This window comes from Myxocyprinus asiaticus, chromosome 35 (assembly GCF_019703515.2).
Source record: "Myxocyprinus asiaticus isolate MX2 ecotype Aquarium Trade chromosome 35, UBuf_Myxa_2, whole genome shotgun sequence".
Classification (NCBI taxonomy): domain Eukaryota; kingdom Metazoa; phylum Chordata; class Actinopteri; order Cypriniformes; family Catostomidae; genus Myxocyprinus; species Myxocyprinus asiaticus.
Window position 1 is genome coordinate 23,869,933 of NC_059378.1, and position 14,209 is coordinate 23,884,141.

At 41.2% G+C, this 14,209-nt stretch overlaps 1 protein-coding gene across 6 annotated transcripts in view; it reads left to right on the top strand.

Annotated features, from left to right (window-relative positions):
• LOC127425781 (cAMP-specific 3',5'-cyclic phosphodiesterase 4C-like) overlaps window positions 1-14,209 on the top strand; it is a 142,644-nt gene that overhangs the window by 109,140 nt on the left and 19,295 nt on the right. The window contains exon 1 of one of the 6 annotated variants that reach the window (XM_051672029.1): window positions 10,706-10,782. The exons of the other annotated variants lie outside the window; for them this stretch is intronic. Within the exon in view, the coding sequence (XP_051527989.1) occupies window positions 10,730-10,782 (53 nt within the window). The 5' untranslated portion in view covers window positions 10,706-10,729. Of the gene's footprint in view, window positions 1-10,705; window positions 10,783-14,209 lie in introns of those variants that run through there. 6 annotated transcript variants of the gene reach the window in all.

Genomic DNA, 14,209 nt, shown 5'->3' on the forward strand with positions numbered 1-14,209 from the left:
TCTTGGATTTCTTTTTCCATCGAGCTTATGAAAGTGCTTATCAAACTACATCAGCAAGTTGTTTCCTGTCGTCCTTGCAGTTTGCGCAGCTGGGGCTCTAAAAACTGTGGCCACCTAACTTTGCGAGAGTATTTTGCTCAGAACTTGCTGCTAAAACTGCAGTAATATTGCATGTTGTAAGAGGAGTTTCCACGACACTAGTTGGGCATTACCAACTTACAATGGAGGGGGGACTTCCGTTTTTTTGTCTGATTATTACAGACTCACAGTTACGCCATTGCAAGCCTTACTGGTATGTCTAAATTATTTTCACATTGATTAAAAATATATAAACAAAGACGCATGATTGGGGTGGACAATTCATCCCCTTCAAAGCATTGGGGGAGACGCTGCCCCAATTCTACACCAAAGGTAGTTAGAAGTTCTGAGCACATGAATGACCACCCTCACAAAAAATCTAAACTAGACACAAATTTGCAGCAAATTTGCCACTCGTTATTTTCACATGCAAATGAGCTTTTGAATGTGCTTTTTGAAGTTTGCAGCTCTTTGCCGGTAGTGGTGAACCTCAGGCAAACATTTGGTAACAATGGACAATTTGCTGCAAGTTTGCTGCAAATCTGCCATGAACTCTCGATTTTCTTAAGGGCAAGCAAAAACGTGTTTACAAGTGGGAATCTTGAAATTCTTGATGATACCCAATTTGTGATGTTGTAAGGGGCGTCGTCATGAAAGATGATGGAAAGCAATGATTTTGCAATTATTTCAATTTCAGTGCTTTATTTCAATAATATTATTTTGTTATATATGACAGTCAACTTATGTATAAAGTATACTTTGGCCTTAAGTGTAATAAAATTGAATCAGTTTTGGTCTTAGGTTGGTGATAAAAAAAATAAATAAAATTAACTCAAAGTTGGTACAAAAATAGTATGTTGGCTGTAAAATTTTTACCATTTGCTTCTGGGGAGTTGTTTTGTAAGTGTGAGTTTCCATGTATAGTAATTAATGCAACACTCCCCTAGTGGTCCTCACATGCTGAAAACATCACATAAATGAACTTTCACTCATACTCATTCAGGATGTTTGTTATTGTCATAAGCAGGCCCTTTGAGAGTGATAAAACTTCATGATGTGCCTCCGTTGCACGGAAGATGCTTCTCGGTCAAAGCCCCATGTTACATGCTGCTGTGTTACATCAGCATCAGAGGAAAGGGCCTCATAAGAACATTGATGTCATTTCCTGTTGTTGAAGAAACCTGAACATGACAGTATTCCAAAAGATAAAAGAAAGCCAACACCTTGTAATTCCATTCCATCCAAAAGTAATAAGCACTGTTTATTTCACATGCATAAGCAGGCAAACTTTTGCAAATCCATTAATTATTTCCTCCTTAGAAGTGCTGATAGTATCAGCTGGGTACTTTGTAAACATGATTTGTTTCCAGGCAGTGTGATAACAAGAAAACTTGAATGCCTTTCCTCCCAGAAGTTTGTCTAAAGCAGCCAGTCAGATTAGAGCTTGCCAGATTTAAAAAGTGCTTGCCATTGTAGTGTGCAATACAGTATACATCAGGCGGTCAGTGGCATAGACTAGGTTAACAATGGCAGGAAAGAAGTGAAATAAGCATCGAGTGTATGTCTGCGTCAGTGGATGTGAACTGATTGAAGTTTATTAAAAATATTTTCTTTTTTTTTTTTTGACATGGTACCATGTCAAAAGGTATTCTTTGAAGTACCTTGGAGTGTCATGTTAATACCATGATAAAGTGCCTTGAAAAAGCACCCACCCCAGTGCAGTTTTCATAATTTTTTGTCAAATTCCTATTTTAGAATACTGCATATTAAAGTATGACTTTTTCCCTCAGCTGGTACACAGTATTGTGTATCATGACAAATAAAAGAAAATGTCCAAAACCTCTTTAAAAAATAAAAATTAAAATAAAAAAAATAAAACCTAAATCTAAAATTTTGTGAATAAAAAAGTGTTCATCCTCCTACATTAATACTTGGTTAAACCACCTTTTGCAGCCATTACAGCCATCAGTCTTTTTGGATAAGTCTCTATCAACTTTACACAATGAGATGGAGCAATATTAGCCCATTCCTCCTTGTAAAATTGCTCAAGCTGTACCAAGTTAGTTGGGTACCAAGTTTGTTAAAAGCAATTTTCAGGTCTCTCCACAGATGTATAATAAGGCTGAGGTCACTTAGGTCAGGACTCTGACTGGGCCACTGAAAGACATCAATTGTCTTCAAGCCACTCCATTGTTGTTATGTCTTTGTGCTTTGGGTACTGTCCTGCTGAAACACAAACTTCCTACCAATTGTACACTTTCTGGCAGAGGGGAGTAGGTTCTTGTCCAAAATCTCTGTGTACTTTGCAGCACTCATTTTCCCATCAATCTTCACAAAATTGTCAGTCCCCGCTGCTGAAAAGCACCCCTATATCATGATGCTACTGCCAGTGTGTTTCACTGTGGGGATAGTATTATTTGGCTAATGTGCAGTGTTGGCTTTGCACCATGCTTACAATTTAGTGTTAAAAAGTTCCAATCTAGTCTCATCAAACCACAAGACCTTCTGCCACATCTTTGCAGTGATGTATTCCAAAGTCTTTTCTGGCAAGTATATGCTTTTTTGTTTTGCAGAAATGGCTTCTTCCTAGCCACTCTCCCGTACAGCCCTTTTTTGCGGAGATTCTTAAGCCATTCTTAAGCCATATTTTCAGTTGCAGCCACTGACTTCTGTAGCTCAGTCAGTGTGATTGTTGGTTTTGCAGTAGCCTTTCTGACAAGTGCCATTCTTGTTTGCTGGCTAAGTTTGGGGGGGGGGGGGCATTCCCTTACTTTGATAATTGGCAATAATTAGAGTATTGCTGTACATGTAAACATAGCCATTGTCACGGACAACTCCTTTTTGCGTGTAACTGGAAATAAGAGGAGAGAAGCCTAGATGTGTTTTTTTTTTTTCCTCACAAAAACAATAAACATAACCTGCAATTCTATACAATGCAGATATGAACTGTAATGCAGTTTTGTAAAAGCCCTGGTTTTTATCACAAATACATCAGCCACCACTGTCCTTATCTCAGAGCAAACTCACGTCACCTTCCACACTGTGCACAGCAACAGAGATGTCTGTGATCGGCCTCTGTTAGTGACCTGGAAAAAAGTGTGTTTAGTGTGTGCACAGAATTCTTTTGAATCTACAATAAGCGGTCTTGTTTCAGAATGAAACTTTTCATTTATTCACCCTCATGTTGTTCGAAATTTCATTTTCAGTCTTCTGTGGAACACGAAAGGAGAGGTTTAGCAGAATATCCAAGCTGCTCTTTTCCATACAACAAAAGCATACAGGACCAAAGGCTGTCAAGCTTTAAAAGGGTAAAAAACCACCATAAATGTAGCCCATACAACTCCATACAACTTTAGAAGAAGAGACAGTAAGTAATTTAGCAAAATGAGAATGTGTAAATGATGACAGAATTGTCATTTTTCCCCTCAGTTTTGTTGATCTGCAGAGCAAATTTGAGTAAGAAGTGGCAGTGGCCAAGCTTGAATTACACATACATATATTGAAATATTCTGATTTAAGCCACATATGCACCTTAAATCAGAATCCAATCCAGAGCTGCTCGCCGCTTTAGACACCAGTTCCATTGTGCACTGAGCCTTTATGACTCGCCACTGTGCACTTTAATTGCCTCTGCTCGGTAACTGATGCATGCTGTCCTGTCACGATCGAAGCAATGTTCCAAATAAAGACTGATTCCTAATCAGCACCAGCAGAGAGAGTAGAGTCAAAGCTTTGGACGACAGCTGCTGTTCAGATGAAGACAGGCATAAGTGCATTGTGTGAGAAGAACTGTCCTCTATTACTGCAGACCTCTCATCGTGCTTTTCACACCAAGAGATTATTGATCCCACCATCCCAGCTCTCCTCTCATAACACGAGCTCCTGGCGGGATTAGTCATGTCTTTCTGTTTGCCTGTTTAGAGCACGATCACTGACCGCAACTCCTGACACTCAGTAAGTGTCATATGAGCGGGAAAAGACCATAATGCAGACTTTTGGAAGTGTTTGTGTAATGATGGGGAGGCGGAAGCCGAGGAAGAATCCATATGCGGATGTTTATTCAAACAGTCCATCAAAATCCAAACACAGTGTCAGAAAAACAGGCAGTGAGGTCAAAAACACAGTAAAGCAGTCCAACCAGGCAAACAGGCAAAAGGGGAAATCCAAAAGAGAAGTCAAAACAAACAGCTCAAAACACTAGGCAATAAGGCAATGATATAAACGCTTGGTAAGGCAGATGATCTGGCAATACTTCGCAATATGGGAATGAGCATGCATGGCTTATATACTAGGCAAACAGGAAATGACATTACAGGAACTGATGTGGCAGGAAACAGGAAGTGACAGTTCAGAATTCAGGTGAGGGCTCCCTCTGGTGGGCAGGAGACCGCTCAGTTGTTACAGAACCCCCACCTCTAGGAGCAACTCCTGGCGCTCGGCGTGGACGTCCCCGTGGTCATGGTGCTGGGCGGTCTGGCCTGGCTCAATGAAATTCCTCTATGAGTGAGGGGTCCAGAATATCAGAAGCAGGTATCCATGATCTCTCCTCAGGCCCGTATCCCTCCCAGTCCACCAGGTATTGGAGCCGACCCCCTTTACGCCTCGAGTCCAGCAGCATGTTCACCCTATAAGCTGGCAATCCGTCAATGTCCAGCGGAGGCGGTGGTTCTTGAGACTCAGCGTTGGGATCAGCATTCAGGTGGACCGGTTTGAGGAGCGAGACATGAAATGATGGAGAGATGCGGTAGTTAGCAGGAAGCTTAAGCTGATTGTAGAGCCGAGGAGGGCGGGGCCGGGCTGGAATGAGACACACCCGGTCCCCAATCAGCCTGATGGGGCGCGCGAGGGATAAAGGCGGCCGGGGACGACAGTTCGAGAGAGAGAGAGAATTGCAGACAGCTGTACTGTGTGTTTGGTTGTGTGTTTTGTTTAAATTGTTTATTAAATTATTATTTAAGTTGTCAAGCCGGTTCTCGCCTCCTCCTTTCCACTAAATCCCCTTACACTGATATGTAACCTCATTTATCTGTTTTACGATTTTGAATGGGCCAACATACCTTGGGCTGAGCTTCCTGCTCGGCAGACGTAACTTGATGTCCCTCGTAGAGAGCCAGACCCTCTGTCCCGGTTGGTAGCGAGGATGTGGGCGCCGTCTTCGGTTAGCCTGGAGTTCTTGCCTTCGTACGGCTCTTTGAAGATGGACATGAGTGCTATCCCATATCCTCTCGCTACAACGTATCCAGTCGTTGACCGTAGGAACAGAGGAAGGTTCGCCAGACCACGGAAACAAAGGAGGTTGATATCCTAGCATGCATTGGAATGGGGTTAGTCCTGTAGAGGCATGGGTTAATGAATTCTGTGCATATTCTGCCCATGGCAAGAACTCTGCCCACCGATTCTGTTCCCGGCTACAGTATGTTCTCAGATATCTACCGATTTCTTGATTCAGTCTCTCGACTTGACTGTTTGACTGGGGGTGATATCCTGACATTAGGCTCACATTGATGTCTAATTGTCGGCAGAAGGCTTTCCACACCTGAGATGTGAATTGAGGTCCCCGATCAGAGACAATGTCTTCAGGTAAACCATAGATGCGGAAAACCTGGTGAAACAGGGCTTGAGCCGTTTCCATGGCAGTTGGCAGGCCCTTGAGGGGAATAAGATGGCAAGACTTAGAGAATCTATCAATGATGACAAGAATTGTTGTGAAATTTTCGGATGGAGGGAGATCAGTAACAAAGTCTATTGACAGGTGAGACCATGGACGTTGCGGGATGGGTAGTGGTTGCAGAAGACCAGATGGCAGTTCCTTGGGGGTCTTCGATTGTGCACAAACTTGGCAGGCTTTCACGTAATCAGTTACATCTCTGTTCATCGTTGACCACCAGAAAGCATTGTGGATTAATTTGATTGTGCGTGAGACACCTGGATGACCTGAGGTGATGGAGGTATGAACCCATTGCATGACCCGTTGTCGTAGTTCCTGGGGAACATATTGTTTGTTCGGGGGGCACATAGCAGGCGGAGGATTTTGCTACGTGGCTCTTTGGATCTCCTCCATGATGTCCCAGTTCACAGGAGCGATAATTACAGAAGAAGGGAAAATGGGTTCAGGAGAATGAACTTGGAGAGGAGGGTCATGGCGTCTGGAGAGGGAGTCTGCCTTGCTATTCGTACTTCCTGGGCGATATGTCACAGTAAATTGGAATCTTGAAAAGAACAGTGACCATCTGGCCTGACGTGAGTTTAGTCTCTTGGCACTCTTTACATACTCAAGATTTTTGTGATCGGTGATAACCTGGAACGGATGAATGGCTCCCTCCAACCAGTGTCTCCACTCCTCTATCGCAGCTTTCATGGACAGTAACTCCTTATTTCCAACATCATAGTTTCTTTCGGCAGAAGTGAGTTTTCTTGAAAAAAATGCACACGGGTACAACTTAGCTGGTTGACCCTGACGCTGTGACAGTACTGCTCCAATTCCGCAGTCAGATGCATCCACCTCCACTACAAATGGGTGGTTAGGGTCAGGGTGTTTCAGGATAGGTGCCGAAGTAAAACTTGACTTGAGTTTTGTGAAGGCGATGGTGGCTTCGTTTGTCCTCTTTAACTTGGATGGTTTCCCTCTCATAAGGGAGTCAAAGGAGAGGCGATCATGCTGTAATTCCTGATGAAACGCCGGTAGAAGTTGGCAAAACCTAGAAATCTTTGAAGTTCCTTGATTGTGGATGGTTGGGGTCATTCTGTGACTGCCTGGATCTTGGTAGTGTCCATCTCCACTCCCTGATGACTTATGTGATATCCCAAGAACGTTATTTTCTGAACATGGAACTCACATTTCTCAACTTTTACATAGAGTTGATGCTTAAGAAGACAAGAGAGGATGTTTTGGACATGTTCAATATGTTCAGATTCCGACTTTGAGTAAATCAGAATATTGTCAATGTAGGCAATAACATACTGGTTCAAGATGTCTCTGAAGATATCGTTAATGAATGACTGAAATACAGCTGACGCGTTGGCTAGCCCAAACGGCATCACCAAGTACTCATAGTGACCTCTGGTGGTGAGAAATGCAGTCTTCCACTCATCACCTTCCTTAATCCGGATGAGATTATAAGCGCTTCTTAAGTCTAACTTGCTGTATATCTTTGCTTCACGAAGTTGTTCCAGGGCAGCAGGAACAAGAAGGAGCGGATAGCGGAATTTCACCATCACGTTGTTAAGTCCACGATAATCAATGCATGGTCGTAGACCTCCGTCCTTCTTCTCAACGAAGAAGAAACCTGCTGCTGCTGGTGAGGTTGAAGGTCGAATGAATCCAGAGTTAACAGCCTCTTCGATGTAATCTTCCATGGCTTGAGATTCTTGATGCGATAGTGGGTAGACTTTACTCTTAGGTGGCATGGCATTGGGCAGAAGGTCGATGGTGCAATCCCAGGGGCGGTGTGGTGGTAGCTGTGTAGCTTTGGATTTGCTGAATACCTCTAAGTAGTCGTGATAGCAGGCAGGAATTTTGGGACTGGGGGCAGTGAACAGACTCTCAACACTCGTGGCGAGACATGGTCTTGGCATATTGATGTTCATGCAATGGGTGAGGCAGAATTTGGACCAGTGAGACAGTTCTCCATGATACCATGATAGTACAGGATCGTGAACAGATAACCATGGATGTCCAAGGATGATTTCATACCTGGGTGAGTCAATGATGTAGAGTGATATGTTTTCACTATGGAACAGACCAATCTGTACCTGTGCAGGTGCAGTTTGTCAGGTGATACCTCCCTCAATGGGTTTATTGTTGACATTAGTGATGCAAATTGTGGGAACACAAGGTAACGTAGGTAGACTGTATTTCTTGACAATATCCTTGTTGATCAAATTCAGAGCAGCACCAGAGTCAATCAACGCAGTCAAGGTAATGGGACCATTTTTTGTAGTCAGCTGAACAGGAATCAACAACGATTTTGAAATCTGAAGAGAGCTTTGATTAACATTCACCCGTCTGGTAGTAGTGGTGGCTCTCCCGACTTTGTGTGGGCACTCGACGTTACGGTGGCCTGCTTCACCGCAGTAAAAACACAGATCATGTTGGCGGCGGCGAGTTCTCTCTTCATCAGATAGATGTACATAGCCTATTTGCATGGGTTCTTGGTTGACGGTTGGTGTAGTGAGGAAGTGTGTGTGAGGAAGATGAGCAGATTTCCTCTTAGGATTGTTTCTCAACAGGTTATCTATCTTGATAGCCATAGTAACAAACTCAGAGAACGTTAAATCTTCACCCTTGCAGGCCAGTTCCGTCTGAAGCTCAAGGTTTAAACTCTGTTTGAAAACAGCCCTTAGAGACACATCATTCCATCCACTTTGAGCGGCAAGGGTTCTAAATTCAATAGCGAAATCTGCAGCGGTACAGTTGCCTTGAGACATGTGTAACAATTGTGTGGAAATATCCTTTCCCCCCTTGGGATATTCAAACACATCTCTGAGTAGTTGTAAGAAGTATGCAAAGGAGGAACAAAATTGTGAATCCATCTCCCAAACCGCTGCAGCCCAATCAGTCGCTTTACCAGATAACAATGACATCAGAAAAGTGCATTTACTTGCTTCACTTTGAAACTGATCTCTCTGGCTTTCAACATAAATGCATGCTTGTCTGATAAAACCACGACATTGTCCTGCAGAGCCATCAAACTTGTCTGGCAATGCCAGTCTTACCGTTGGTGGTGTAGCCGAAGGAAGCGATCGAATATAGTGGGTCAAATTATCGTTTGCCGACTGCAGTTTGTTGAGCTGCTCTTGGTAGTTCTTCAGCATTTCGCTCTGATAAGCGAATGCCGCTTGAAGCTGAGAAACTTCCGCTGGATTCATAGTAGGTGAAGTATTCTGTATTGATGGGGAGGTGGAAGCCGAGGAAGAATCCATATGCGGATGTTAATTCAAACAGTCCATCAAAATCCAAACACAGTGTCAGAAAAACAGGCAGTGAGGTAAAAAACACAGTAAAGCAGTCCAACCAGGCAAACAGGCAAAAGGGGAGATCCAAAAGAGAAGTCAAAACAAACAGGTCAAAACACTAGGCAATAAGGCAATAAGGCAATGATATAAACGCTTGGTAAGGCAGATGATCTGGCAATACTTCGCAATATGGGAATGAGCATGCATGGCTTATATACTAGGCAAACAGGAAATGACATTACAGGAACTGATGTGGCAGGAAACAGGAAGTGACAGTTCAGAATTCAGGTGAGGGCTCCCTCTGGTGGGCAGGAGACCGCTCAGATGTTACAGTTTGAAGATGCCAGACATCATCTTGGTACAGATGAGACTCGGAAGTGTAGTAACTAGCCTTGGGATCGATGGCGTTTTCACATAAAGATAATCAGAGGATTTTCCAGATGATTATCGATATATATATCGGGATTTTTTTCAGATGTAAATAGGGCTACTCGTTGCACAATAGTCTTTGTCTTTTAAAACATATTTCTCAACTTTGGTAAAGTGTGAGCAGCAGGGTTAATATAAGGGGGTACCAGACGCATCTGGTGGACGACGTGGTGAGTTCTAAAATTTGAAAAAAATATTTTCTATAAAGGGATGTAGGCACACACCGCGGGCTCGCCATCTCTGGAGGCTGTTAAAATTTCTACAGCTCTACCTAGTTTAACTCGCATAGTTTCCCATTAAATTTGACACAAACCATTATCAAAGGACATAGATTATTAACTCTAGACATTACTAGATGATATATTGTGTACATGTATTTTTCATATAGCCTACACAGTGTATTTTCAGTTACAAGTATGTCTTTTTGTGGTTTTACAGCTTGAATGAATGATATATTCAATGCTACATACAGGGAAATTGCATAATAAGCATAGCCATTTCTAATTGTTCAGTTTGCACAGTTACACCAGATCGGGCTGCCATCAGCTCATAATTTGTGTGTGATATCTGGCTTGTCCATGACATGATCGGCTTCAGTAAATGCTATGTCGCCCCCTTGTGGTCTCCCAAAGCTATTACATCAGCATTAAAGGTGCCGGGTACAGCAAGATAAAACAACGACAACACTTTCTATTAAGTTGTTATCACCTTCTGGGCAAGCAATTATAAATATATATCATAGACTGGTTCTTATGTGTAGGTTCTTTTAATGAACTCCTGAGTTATTAGTTTAAATCATTCCAACAAATGAAAAGTGTGCTAACTGAATACAAAATTATGTCACAATAATGTCACAATGCTTCAAATAATGCTTCACTTTCTTTATGTAGTATATAATTTATCATTTTTTTCCCTATGTCTCCTTTTTTTCTGAATCATAGTGTCTGATCCTGACACTCTGTGACATGCTTTACCGTGGTATTCAACAAATCTGTTAGATCACTTGACTTGCATGTTAGGACTTGCGCATTTGCAAACAGCAATTATGTGTGTGTGTTTAGGGAATGAGACAGAGAGAGAGAGAGACAGAAAACAGGAGTAGTTTATGGTAAAAGCACAGTCTTTAAGTACAGAAGTTTAGTCCTGACTAAATTTGAGGTCTTGAAACAAAATGTCAAATGAAACTAGTAAATTAAGATATATTTAATATAATAAGCTTTGCATTGGACGTGTCATTAAGGTTCCTTACTAAAAATCTGGAAGTAGAATGGCAGTCTTCCTGCAAGCGAGACAGGAATCTGACCAAAAGCACGTACTGTGGTGAGTTCAATGTTGACATTTGCCACATCACACAAATTCAGGTGTTTTGTCAGACTGTTCTTCAGAACTTGTAATTTGTACTTTGCTCTTCACCTTCTGTGGAAATATGCAGATTTTACTAAACTGTAGTAACACAGAACCCAAAAAAGTATAATTCAATACAGTATATGTGCAGTATATGTTCTGACATGTTCTATAATTTTATGGTTGATTTAACGTCACCCTTCCCCAAACCCACATAATTAGTTTGACCTGTTGTCAGGACACTGCCTGTTTTCCCTAAAAGCACATGTAGACATTTATTTGATGTGTGTTTTCATATAGAAGATGCAAGTTTTAGAAAGTGTGCTTATCTGCAATCCTTCTGTAAAACATTCACTGTCAGATGTTAGAAAGACAGGTCCCACTTTATATTAGGTGTTTTTAACTACTGTGTACTAAAATATGTTTTGTTGCATTGCACTTACATTTAAATTACCTGCATTTAATTGCATCTGTATTTACACTGTTAACCTTACCCCTAACCCTACACCAACACTTACCCTAAACCTGTACCTCAACCTCAGTAGCAGCAAATGTGAAACTTGTGAGAATTTTGCAGAACAACATGTAGTTACACAATAAATACATTATATTGTATGTATTTTTAATGTTAGTACACAGTAGTTAAAGACACTTATATAAAGTGTATTTATATGTTTGTACTGTATGTTATATGGGTAAAATAAATGAAGATGATAAAATATCATTTATTTTACTATTCCTTGCATTAATACTTTTTAAATCTGCTTTGCAACAATGACTGTTAAGTTGAAATGATGGTTCCTCTGATTGAAAAAAAAAATAAAAAATCACCATCTAAGGCCATTTCAGAGCAAATACAAACATCTTATTAAAAAGTTGAGAAATGTCAAGATATACATGTTTATCTATATCGCCAAGCCCTGTAAGTTACTTTTGTTTTTCTTGTTTTCTGGAGGGTCATCCATCCTACCCAGTGCTTTACACTTCATGCCTGCCTGGTCTCTGTCTTTGTCTTGTTATATCCTGTGGCACTTTTATCCATTCCTTTCTATTTAAATTGCCAAGACCATGCTACGGGACCCACCAGGACAAATGTATACAACCTGTTTTTTTCATTCTACATAAAAGAAAGAAAGAGCGAATGTTTGCCCTTGATTTCCAAATATGCTCTCTGTTGTTCTAGGGACACTTTTCTTTAAAGATAACATCTGTATCTCAGTGCCAATTCTCCACTCTGGGGTTCTCACAGCTGCTTACAGTCCATCCAAAACATCAGGAAGAAGGCTAACTAGATAGATAAATCAGATGTTCCCCATTAATACATTTTTACATTTTAATCTTTCCTCATTTTTATTTCCTCGTTGTAAAGATCTGTTCACACCAACAGTCAAATAAAAAAGCTCACTGGCCGCTCATGTGCTTTAAAGGAATAATTTGCTCAAAAATAAAAATTCTATCATTATGTACTCACCCTAGTGGTGTAACTACAGACAGTGCTGGATGTGCAGCCTAGAATGAAAGGGGGTCCACGGTGCTGCGAAGGACAGCAGGCCAGATGGCGAGAACGACTTGCAGCCCACACCACTGAACCTAGGGGCGTCATTAATGTGATGGAACTGGTGCGATCGCTACCAAAGGAGCACCCCTTCCAAACCACTCCCCACCCCGGACGGCAATGCTACCGAGGGGGAACCACCACTATCACCACCCCCTACCCCTTCTTATATCATGGACGGCGATCGCTACTGAGGGGGCTCCACATTCTGCCTCGCCCTGGGCCCTGCAGAGGCTTGGAACAGCCCTGACTGAACCTTCAAAACAGATATATATAAAGCAGGTCTTGTCCTGGCACACTCTCTCTTTTAGATCAATCTGAATCAGAGCAGAGTGCCTGAATGCAGACAGCCCAGAGGTGGCCTGTTACTCTCCCTTTAGCCATTCTAGCATAAAGAGTTTACTGCATGTGGGCTGCAGTTTTTCATAAACTCAGTCATTAATTAATCTGCTTCATTCAGAACTTCTTTCGTCTGGGGCCCTATTTTAAGTGCGCAAGCGCTAAGCGCAGCGCAGTGCCTTAACTCATAAGCGCAAAGTCAATGGGCATGGCCATGAAGTGTTGGTATTTTTGTGTAAGCGTGCACTAAATTTATGCGCAAGTGGGTTTGGCGAAATCACCCGCGCAAGTCGCTAATCGGGTCTATAGGTGTTCGTCTCCATCCTATTATACAGTCCATTCCCTGTCAAGCTCCAGTGATATAAACAAATAAATTGACTAAATGGACTGTATGCAATGAATTGGAAGAATAAAAATATGTATTTACATTATTTTTTGCATCCTTGTTAAATGGGACACGTTCCTTTTGTACGCATGGAACATGTGGTTCAAGATATGGATGTATGCTCTGTAAAAATTATAGAGAATGTACTGTAAGTTTTATTAATCATTTTCATCTAGTGACATACAAATCATGGCTAGTATTAACAGTGATTGTATCAGCACGCACTTCACTTCTACCGGTCAACAATGATTTTGAAAAAATGTATTTAATAATTAATAAAAAATAATTAATTTATTGAAACATGAAATAATTTAACCAAAAATATTTCTAAATTCAATTTACACTTCAAACTAAATGAAAATATAACCAAAATAATGAAGTGGTCAAAAAAATCATACCAAATCCAAAACATTTTACTCTCTTTCTGCCCCTTTTGCAGTGACTTAAACATAACAATAAAAATAATAATAACTGAAAAAATAAACCATGACTTCTAGAAAATGTAACACAAATCTTATATTTTGTTTGTTTCAAAAAATGGCTTCAACAGCTATCGTAAAGGACATTATTAGATGTTCTGCACTTTCAGAATTTGGACATGACCTTTATTACCACCTGCAGGTGAAATCAACCAAACTGCAAATGCTGGAACTGAATTTGGACTTTGCACTGAGTTAAGAGGTGGTATTGAAACGTCTTAGCGCAACGACCAAATTCTTAGGAAAATAGCGAATTGCGCTTTGCGCCACTTCATTTACATACAATACACCCACAGTTTGAGCACCTACACCCAGAGCAGCACAAACACTCCCACCCATGTAAAAACTTAATTAGGTTTCTTACCAGATGTAGTTTTGTTGGCATTTCTCCCAAAGAAAACTCAGTTGTGATCGACGCCATGTTGTTTTGTCACATGACGTCGAAAATGTTACCATTTATTGACAGCCAAGAGTCTGCTGAGCTTATATCAGTCAGTTTAAATGAAATTAAATTATATGTTGCGTATAGCGAAGCCAAAATACAACGTCCATGCATGTGTGGGGTCGCACGAGGTTAAAAATAACTTTTCTTACAGTTTTCAATGACTCCCAAAGAGTGGAATTTGAAATGAACGATGATTGTGG